Raw genomic sequence first — 10,621 nt, 5'->3', positions numbered from 1 at the left:
ACTAAAACTACCCTTCGTTGCACCCTATTTCGACTATTATTTCTTTCTTGAAATTTCAAATAAAAAATATCGACATAATTATGCTCTACTCTATTTCTATCTTCAACCGTATCTAAAATACATTTTCCAATTTCCATCGAAGCATCCATAGGTCTGGTTGCCAGAGTCTGCCACGGTGCCCTCGCGCGTGACACCTTAGACGAAAACAGACCATGCAAATATGTTCTCAACTGTATTTACCTTGGCTCTGGTCCTCGATGCTCGGAGCCATGGTATCGGTGCTGGAGACACCCCTCCGCACGTCCGACGCGTTAGAGGCGTTATCGGTCAGCGTTATCGTTGGCTCGTTGTTCCCTTCTCGAAGGATATATCAGCCTGGAGCGCGAAATTTCTCTTCGAGCGGCTCGGAATCGTAGCTTCCGTTAGATCGAGACTTGCTGCCCCCAAGCCGACGAACCAAGAACCTCTTGGAGTTTTCCCTCGAGCCTTTCGTCAGGTATGCGCAGGGGACGGTTTCGAATACAGAGGATGAAAGGGACCCTGGCGACGCTTCGAATATCCAGCGAGCAGGAGCCCTCTATTTGTACGGAATACTCGTTAAGCTATCGCTCCTCTCCTTGTTTCCCTTCGCCTCTCGACTGGCTAAAGTTCTTCCGAGAAATGGTCGCTGCTCGTGTGTCGTATTATGGACAACAGGTCCTCCCTCATTCCAATTTGCTTGATCCTCACCTCCGGAGCCAGTTTGCGGGCTTCTTTGTCTACTTTCAACACTGCTCCGGTCTTGTCGCCTATCCTCGACTTCTTCGACTCTATCCTCGTGTCACCTATCGTCGCGCTCGAACGCCGATACTGTTGTCGTCCCCAGCTGTCTGCTCCCGGACGTTTGTTTCTTCGGGTTTCTACGCCCTGCGCACGCGCTGCCACAACTGTTTTTGCTGGTAGTTTACATAGTCACGGTGCTGCCCCACCGTCCTCTTGCGCGCCGTTCCCTTTTCGCCTCTTCCGGTCTGTCACGGTTCGCTGCGCGAGTTTCGCACCTGAAACTCTTGTTTCGCTCTTCGAAGAGGAATTTCAGTCTCGGTTCCTGCTTGGACCACCCAACGTCTGTTGTTGTTTTGATCAGCGAACCGGTTCCGCTCAAGTTGAACGCAGTCGACTGGTTAACTGCCGCTGCTTTTGGCGCCTTAGATCCTCGATCGATCGTTTAAATTAAAATCGATGGTTACTCGAGGGCGGCTTATTAAACTGTTTTCAAACTCGAAACGCTATGTCTGTTTACGACCAGGTGAGGAACGCGAAAGGGACACGTCTGCACGCGGCTCGTGGAACTTCCGACTGGTGTTCTACCATCCGCAGCAGCTTTTAGTAACATCGATCCGGGACCCGATAGGCGCCCTCTGTAAGCGCTCGTCCAATCAACGACTCGCCTACCCCTCTACTCGCGTGCAGCAATCGCGACTGGAAAATATACACTGCCCGCCAAAAGTTTGGAGCCGCAGGTCTCGCGAGCACAGTAGAAATCCTAGACTGCAATTACACATACCTCCTTCCTACGTTTTCCGAAGGAGGAAACGAGCGAAATGACAGAAGCAAACTTCGAGGAATCGTGTTCTAGGGTTTTGCCTGACTCTAATCGAGAGGAGAGCCCGACGCTAATCGTACCGTCCTTATCCGGTTCTTTTGAAGCTCCGCGGGTTCGCGGAGTCTAGAAAAATGTTAGATTTCAGAGTTTTGCGTGCAGCAATCGCAGCTGGAAAATATACACTGCCCGCCAAAAGTTTGGAGCTGCAGGTCTCGCGAGCACAGTAGAAATCCTAGACTGCAATTACACATACCTCCTCCCTACGTTTTCCGAAGGAGGAAACGAGAGAAATGACAGAAGCAAACTTCGAGGAATCGTGTTCTAGGGTTTTGCCTGAGTCTAATCGAGAGGAGAGCCCGACGCTAATCGTAGCGTCCTTATCCGGTTCTTTTGAAGCTCCGCTGGTTCGCGGAGTCTAGAAAAACGTTAGATTTCAGACTTTTGCGGGTATCTTGTTAGTCCCGCGTCTGTTTTCGAGTTGTTGTTGACGTTTCGCGGTCTACATCGTCAGGGCTAGGTAGATACCATATCGGAGCAGCCACTGTGATGCAATTTTTCGATTTATTTTAAACTTCGCGGACTGATAGAGGACGATATAAAAAAAACGTAGGGGACGCGTATTTTATCTTTTCGATGGGTATTTATGTACCGAACGCTGAAAAAAACACTTCCCTTATTCCTACACGATAATACCAAGATACGCGGAGGTTAAATTTTGTAACGATTTCGCTTATCGAAGTTTCGTGAGTCGTCGGTTTCTTTGCAATCGTTCAAATTAATTCGATCGAACAAATCGGTCTGTTACGTCAAGCGCGTATTTTAACGGCGGGGCGCTTTCCACCCTTTGAGATAAGAGTAGACCAAGGGTCTACATGAATTACAAAATGAATGTTACAAAACAAGAGGGTTTTCTTTACCACATTAACTATTATTCTTTTTTCGCATCAACATATTTTTTCTTCGATCGAAGGTCTTCGGTTGACATACTTATATAACGTATCATATTTATTCTATGGGCGCTTTCCACCCTTTGAAATAAGGGTAGCTACATGAATTACGAAATGAATATTACAAAACCAGAGGGTTTTCTTTACCACATTAACTATTATTCTTTTTTCGCATCAACATGTTTTTTCTTCGAAAAGAAAGACGACCTTCGATCGAAGGTCTTCGGTTGACATACTTACATAACGCATAATATTTATTCTATGAGAAAAAAAAATACGTTCTGGAATCGCATAGAAAATTTATGCAAATTTTAGACAGGCTGTTATCAACGATTAATTAATAAAACGAGGAGCGATTTTGTTACTTTCGGGGTTCGTTGTAATTGTTTTTTTTTTTTTATTTTGCTGCAATTGGAACGCATTACATAATGGAGGGTTAAGAAACCATCTATTTATTCCTTCTTCCAGAGAGATTATCCAATAGCGTATCAATGTCAAATTCCTATTGAGTAAATTGCAGAGTCCAATTTGTTATAGAAGTGAACCGTAATGTAACAGGCAGTTAAAGACTGCAACATCTACCTATTATCGTAACTATGCAATATGTCCGTAGGGTTAGCAGCCATACTCTCTTAAGTATACATACTTCTTTAGGTAGACCTCTCCCCCTTAATTCGATATTCCACGTAAGCCAAACAGGTCGTTGTATCATTTAACGACAGCTCTCGACCTTACGCGACAGATTGCATAACGAAGAGTGCAGTTTTACCGTTGTAAAAGTTACACTATTCGATAGGCATCGAACGCTGTAATTATGCATGCAACACGACCTTCGTGAAACCGAACGGCTCGGTATCCATGCCGTGGCTCGTTGTTCTTATCGTACTGTGTTGTAATTCGGCAGGTCAAGACGTTAATGATCTGCTCGCCTAGATGAACTCAACGACGCCGATTGTGCGTAAGACCGTCGGGAACGGTTAAATGGCTCTGAGGAAATACTTGGGAACAAAAGTGGATTTTGCTCGGCCGGCAGGCAAAGAGAAAGAAGGGGTCGGGATTCAGTCAGTAAATATCGTTTCAACTGTCGCGTAATCGTAGCAAAACAGACCGAGCCGCGAACTCGTCTGATCCCTAAAATCATTCGTCATCTATTTGCGATATTCGTGACTTCGCGTGTCAAGTGCTACACCGGCTGAATCGTGGGAAATTTTTCTTTACCTTCGTTTCATTCTTGCAATCAAACTATTTTGCATTAAAACTCTCATGGTAACTCTCGGACACCTGCGGTAGGGATGTCAGTAGCCATCAAGCAAATCTAAAGACCCGGACTCGATTACTGTGTGAAAAAACGTGAAATTTATTAATTTAAATTATATTTAAGTGTAGATGCACTTAAAATTTGGAATTTTAAAGAATGTATTAGTAAATAATTTATCTTATCTTATCTTATCTTATCTTATGTTGTTTTATCTTATTATCTTATCTTATCTTATCTTACTATTATTGTATAAAAAGACAGCGTTTGTTTGTATGTACTTTCAAAAACTACTTAACCGATTGATACCAAATTTTAATCGTAGCTTCCTTGCTTTCTCTGGAGTAACATAGGCCATGTTATTTTAAGAAAAATTATATTAGATACCCGAAAGAGAATTCACAGTTTGCATGATATATACAAGTTTCATCCGGTGAATCATCTCAAAAAAAAAGAACAACAAAAACTCCAAATTAAGAGACATCTATATTTAAATTATGAGTCTAATAACTTACAACCTACTTTATTTATATTTAAGAATCAAATAATAGAATAAATTCTCCTAAAAATATCTAATCACTTATTTTCAATAAATTGCGTCGAGTTCTCTATAAAAATGCTATCGAGTAATATTTAGTTTAAAGTAGTAAACACTTCAGGAAATATCGTATTGTTAAGTAGCGTAATCAATAATATGAAGAAATTTTTCTCCTACAATTATCAATCTCTTGATAAACTTATTATTGCAGAAGAAATGCGGCAAGTGTCGATCATTTTCTATTTCCGTACGAAATACTCTCTCGCGTACAAAATATTTATCTCTCCTGGCCTCTAATATTTACTTTCTCAGAATTCGCGAATCCCGCTTTTCTTATTACGACAAGTAGTCGCAGCTTCTGTTCAAATAATATTTTCAAGTTTCTTGACGCGTGTACTCGACAACCTTGGCACTGTGCATAACAATATACGGCTTGAACACTTGTTATGACCAATAATAAATTTATATCCAAAGCCAGCGATAGAAGAGGCAAATAGACGTATTTATTCGTATATATATTATAGAGATAAGACAAATTTATTCACGTTGGTAATTTTACTTCGATCTTAAGCTGTTCCTCGAAATATTTCCAGCAGTAAAACTTTATTTATTAGCATTTTAGTAAATATTATTTATGGGCACATTTGAACATTTATTTATTAAAGACATAATTATTAGGCAAAGGATACAAATATTTAAGGCTGAAGTCATCAAGAACACCATTAGTTAATGGTCTCTGATAATGACATTTCCTTTAATTACTCTTCTAAATCATTATCATTATACATTATTATTATTAGACATAATTTCTAGTCAAAGGATAAAAACATCTAAGGCTGAAGTCACCAAGAACACCATTAGTTTATGGTGTTTGATAATGACATTTGCTTTAATTACTCTTCTTAATCATTATCATTATACCTGTGATTCTGATCGTTAATCACTCATAGGTATACTATTTTTCCAATACCTTTTTCGTAATGAATGTGACTCGCGCGTACTTTCCAGCAGAAATGAGGAAAATCTTAATTGGTACAATAGATGACGAACGAAACCAGACGCGAATCGCTTTATTTGCAGCGTTTATTTCGTTAAGTGTTTGCTTTGTTCAGCGTGAGAAGATATGCATATTACCCCCTTTATTCCAGTATCAGACAAATAAACTGGACAACGGCCCCCATTCATGAATCGTGAAGTACAATCACCGTTGTTATCTATGCATTTATCATCGCAGTATGCATTAGAAACAAAAAAGAAGACGTTCAACAGTTCAAATCTCCGCTTCAACGAGCGCATGCTTCTAGCAGGAAACAATATACATTATGATTCCATAATTCAAATTCAAATTTCCGTGCGAATCAGCAATAAATCAGTTCTGCGACACGTACGTAATCCCGTCGTGAAATGCATGCACTAAACATGAATGTACTCCCCTCGCCTTTTCTCCAAATAATTTTCTCCTCATACCTGACATTTTATTAAATAGAATGTTTCAGAAATATTCCAAGATATATTTTCGCAAGAGTTTTTCTTCTTCTCAATCGTGCGAGCTTTCAAAGAGTCGTAACTTCCTCAGTGTAATTCCACGTTGACAGATAATTACAATTCCTCTCGACAATCGCAAGATTTCTCTGCAAACAATCATGCACGCGTTATAGAGAATGATTTAATTATCGTAATTAATGATCGTAATTCGCCTATTTGCCATCCTCCGCGGAAGATTCCTCTTTTCCGCGGCCACGTAAATCCGCGCGTATCGTCCTCGAATCAATCGATAAGGGAAGAAAACGGCGAATATCCTCGCACGTGATTAAAGTGTGCTCCTCTGTCGCGAGATAAAACTATGACAGGGGTCACGAGCGATCTGAGGATAACGCGGAATGAACTTTGAAATCCGCGGCCCTAAGTCAGCGTCTCTCAACCTTTCCTTCGCACGTGGACCCTTTCTGAATTTTTATTTACGCGAACAACACCTTGTATAATTACTTTTAATTAATAAAAATCGCAGTATACTCGCAGCACACTCGTAGAAATTTTTATTTCTTTAGCGCGATAAATTAATTACGTGCTGAGGAAATTATTTATTGAACTCTCGGAGTGAAAGTTAGTTTGATTTTTGCTTTCATATTTACATTCAAAAAGTAAATGTTTTTCAATTATAGAGCATGGAGCTCAAATATTTTCCCAGGCGCATCGGACCCAATTTTTACTTTCCTTTAATTGAATACTTTTCATTAATGATTTCGACGAACCTTTTAACGTGTGGATATAATGCTGTTACAAAGAAACGATGTTTACTGCTTTTCGTAATATCGAGAAGATTACGAGTTTCTAATCAGAAGCGAGGAACTCGACAAAGCCAGTTTTAACCGAGTAAGAAGCGGAAAATTGGATAGAAATGATTTATTTTTCTCCTAGAGTTGCGAAAATTCGATTTTAATTTTATTACCAGTGCAAAGGCTTTCATTAGCGTTTCTCACTCTAGCTCGAGCTGCGATCGTTTTGCAATTCAATCGAATGTTCTTACAATGTAAGCTGTAAACAAGGTTGGTAATAACTAGACCGCGGCTATTATGCATTTGCGATATAAAGTAACAACAACCATCGTCATTTGAATTTTTACAGTCTACTGACACGATAATTTATCGTGAAATTTATTTAAAATTATTTCTGTTGTCCTTAGATAACGTGGACGAGTGAGTTCTAGAATATATATAAAACTTAGTACATTTCTGAAACGTAATAAATTACTGTTTGTATTAGGTTGTCTAGAAAGTCCATGCCGATTTTTTATTAATGGTGTAGGTTAAAGTATATCGAAATGGTTGAAAACGAATAACATATATCCATCCCTTAAAAGGTGGAAAGATTGTGAAACAAAATGGTACCTATGTAATTCAATAAATATATATAAAAATTCAAATATGCCTTTGCATTTTTCTTAAAACTTGGCACGAACTTTCTGGACAACCCAATATAAATAGACAATCTAATTTCATAGATATCCATGTTGCAACAGTAATGGAGCAAAATGAATCGTGCACAATTCAGTAATGTAATATAAAACATAAACTATTGTGCATGTATTACTTATTAATATAGCGAAAGAAACTTTTGGGACAATCTAATATTATCATAAAATTTGACAATAAGCTTTTGTAGCCTACTTAGAAATTTTCGTACTAGCGACCATTTAATATTAATAGGGTCATCGGTGGAAGAACGATCAAATTTATAGTGAAAATAATTTTTATGGTTTCTATAAGATGGCGACATTGATTAAAGGATAAAAGGTCCAACTATAGCGACCAACTAACGACTTTTGTACTTTTAAGAATAAATTATTTGTTCTCTTAACCATTGTGGCGAAACACAGTAGCCAATCGATAATTATTCCTGCATTAAATAATTATTCGTAAAAGTATTTGACATATTAACTCCCAGCACAAATTGATCCTGCAATAAAAAATTAATACATTTTCTATTCGTAACCCAGTCCTAGCCGATTGAGAACCCCTGCCCTAAGTCGTGGCGCGTGAACTCACTAACGTAACTCAATTGAGAAGAGAGGCATCGAATCATCTAGAAATGTATGCACAGTAGCGGTTTAGAGGGTCCTCGTTCTAAAAGAGTAAGAGCCAAGAAGGTGCACGCTCTCGTTCAATTGCTATAAATAGAATAATGCTTCTAACGATCGGTCGCATTAACGTTTCAACGGTGTTTGTAGCGTCGAGTGATTTCCCTCAAGGATCATTCGAAGGCTGCTAGCTTCCGTAGGTTTCAGAAACGACCTAGTTCTTGAAATATGCACAGATGACTAACTTCTCACCTGTGTTTCTTGATCAAGATTCGAATCTTTCAAGGATACGACTTCGACAGAAATAGTTTGCATAATAAAGAAACATTTCTGATCGTAAGTCGCGCGAATTTTTGCCTGATGGTAAAGCATATCGGTTTGAAATTACCGCGAAAAGCGCGCCTCGAGTTTTCTGCGCATTACTAAAGATGGCACTCTTTGTCGCGTAGTACAAAATCTCATAGTACAAAAAGGTCTCGTATTTAAAAATTCTACAAAAATTTGAACTCGTAACAGTAGCAAATAGCGTTACTGTACCTTGTTGGAATATTCTGCAACGATATTATGCGAAAACATCCTTTAATTGACCAGTCTTTAAACCAATACACATTTACGTTAATGCACTTGATGCTTAAACAATCTTAAAGTAATGTTAAACATGCAATATGTAAGATGTTAAATATGTGAGACCTTTTTCAAGGATCAAGTCATCACATTCTATAAATAAACGTTCCCTTATCATTTTGCTATCCGAGGTTTCGTTATCGAGATACAAGCAGATGAAATTTGCAAGTGCGACTTCCGGTGCATCCAGAAAGGTCATCGCTCACTGAGCCCCTCAATGATCATGCAGCCGCTATCTGTGAGCGCTCATGTAGCCGCTATCTGTGTCGCTTTCGTGGGCTTATAATAAAGACATAAAAGTACCAACTAAAAATAATTTCAGTATAAACAAAAATTTTATTATCAACGAAACGCATTAATTAACAATTTTCTTTTAAACACTCTATCAATTCTTTTATCAAACAGTTCCTGTCCTCCTGCACTTTCACCATATGTTCTAACGCGATTCTACTCTTTCTCATTTCCTCTAATTTTTCTTTCTCGATGTTCATATGCGATACATTTTTCTTCATAACAGTATACGTCCTCTTTCTATTTAAAGGTATCGATTTCTTGCTCATCGGTCTTTCGTGTTTTATGGATGTACCTGGAATCGATTCGACTTGTAATTGTGCCTTCGGCACGTCTTCCGATTGCATGTCCAATAACTGGGTACTCAATTTTTCATCTTCTCCGATGGCCATGTTTGAAAGTGTATCGTCGCTATCATTCAACTTATCGGCGTTGAATATTTTGTTGAATTTATCGTAGTAATCCCAGGTAACTAATGCACCTCCGCCTGTACTTCTTTGATTGTTATATATTTTGATGTACGTTTTCTTCAAATTCCTAAACTTTTTGTCCAGCTGTTCCTCGGAAATTATATAATCCTTCTCGGCAAACTTTTTTCTAATTTCGTTCCATAAACTTTTTTTTAAATTCAACGGACTTTGAAACCTTTCTTTCCTATCCAAATATTCGTCTAAAAGCAGATGTATGGCACTCCTTGTCCATGTAAACGATTCTGAAGAAAACAAAACGATATTGGAGAGCTTTTTTTATATCACAGAAAAATATTAAATTACTATTTATTTAAAGAAGATTATAATATAAATTATGGAATTTTAAATAAAGAATAATTTGGGATCGATTCTATAGATAAAATAAACATTGTTTCTACGCAAACATTTCTATAAACATAAGAAGAAGCGTAGAGGTATTTAAAGATGGCGGCACTAGTACATAATGTGGAGGCCTGCGAGCCAAGTACACTCTCGGCTCGTCTACTAATTTTCTACCCATGGTTAAAGTTTTTACGATGCACTTCCACTTCCTATTGTCTCTTAATTTTTTTATTTAACGTGTGTAGAACGTTCAAACGCTGTTAGCCGGAAAAGTGTTAATAACATTCTTGCAGATTTTAATTGATCTAATAACTGCCATTTTATACAAAGCCATGAACTTACCATTTGGTACTTTTGGTTGCACTTCATCGCTTTCAACCATATTATAAAGTATTCCATTTATTATATAGCTCTTTTCTGCAAATGCCATTACCCTATTGAAATAAATAATACTGATAAATAATATTTAACGCCATAACCTACAATACATAAAGTAATAACGACTTTCAATAAGTAAAATTAAAGTGATATGGTCAGTATATGGTTATAAGCATTTTAGTAACCTGTCTATTCTTCTTTCTGTAGTCTTCTATTCGTTTGTTGATTTCAAATGATCGTTGTTTCTTACAGAGTGAGCTGCTCAGTAAGCAGGTGAGCGTAAAATTTTTACCAAATATGGCGATCGCTCCCTGAAAGCTGCTCAGTAAGCGTATGTATTCAGTAATACCAACTTGCCGCTCAGTGAACTGCTCAGGGAGCGGTGACATCTTCGACCATGTAGTACATGGACCGCTCAAGCTTACTCTTCATACACTGAGCGGAGCGTAATCAACATCTTCAAACCAAAAGTGAGACTTGACGATAATGCGCATGCGTCAAATTAAAAAATTATAGCAAATACTACAAGAAAAATTGTTGTAAAATTTTGCATTAAGCTGTAAAAGCTTAATCGTTTCCAGTGACGAAACACTTTCGTGTTTAAGCTCTGTGCACCG

The 10,621-nt window shown here is 38.3% G+C and overlaps 2 protein-coding genes across 3 annotated transcripts in view; both read right to left on the bottom strand.

Moving 5' to 3' along the window:
- LOC128879007 (6-phosphofructo-2-kinase/fructose-2,6-bisphosphatase 1-like) overlaps window positions 1-1,331 on the bottom strand; it is an 18,532-nt gene extending 17,201 nt beyond the window's left edge. Inside the window, exon 1 of the mRNA XM_054127768.1 lies at window positions 241-1,331. Coding sequence (XP_053983743.1) covers window positions 241-271 — 31 coding nt within the window. The 5' untranslated portion in view covers window positions 272-1,331. The remainder of the gene's footprint in view (window positions 1-240) is intronic.
- A 7,354-nt stretch (window positions 1,332-8,685) lies between these two features.
- On the bottom strand, window positions 8,686-10,412 carry LOC128878125 (uncharacterized). Of its 2 annotated transcripts, none has more exons than XM_054126038.1 (3): window positions 10,190-10,412; window positions 9,969-10,105; window positions 8,686-9,526 (listed from the first exon to the last, which is right to left on the bottom strand). In XM_054126038.1, the coding sequence occupies exons 2-3, from the start codon at window positions 10,054-10,056 to the stop codon at window positions 8,883-8,885; spliced, it is 732 nt and encodes a 243-aa protein (XP_053982013.1). In that variant the 5' UTR covers window positions 10,057-10,105; window positions 10,190-10,412; the 3' UTR covers window positions 8,686-8,882. The 2 variants fall into 2 exon arrangements, with proteins under 2 accessions (XP_053982013.1, XP_053982012.1); XM_054126037.1 differs by having other exon boundaries at window positions 8,692-9,526; window positions 9,969-10,060.
- Window positions 10,413-10,621: the final 209 nt, after the last annotated feature.

Source organism: Hylaeus volcanicus, chromosome 6 (assembly GCF_026283585.1).
Source record: "Hylaeus volcanicus isolate JK05 chromosome 6, UHH_iyHylVolc1.0_haploid, whole genome shotgun sequence".
NCBI lineage: Eukaryota > Metazoa > Arthropoda > Insecta > Hymenoptera > Colletidae > Hylaeus > Hylaeus volcanicus.
The sequence above is the reverse complement of the archived record's forward strand: the minus strand, read 5'-3'. Positions and strand labels throughout refer to the sequence as shown.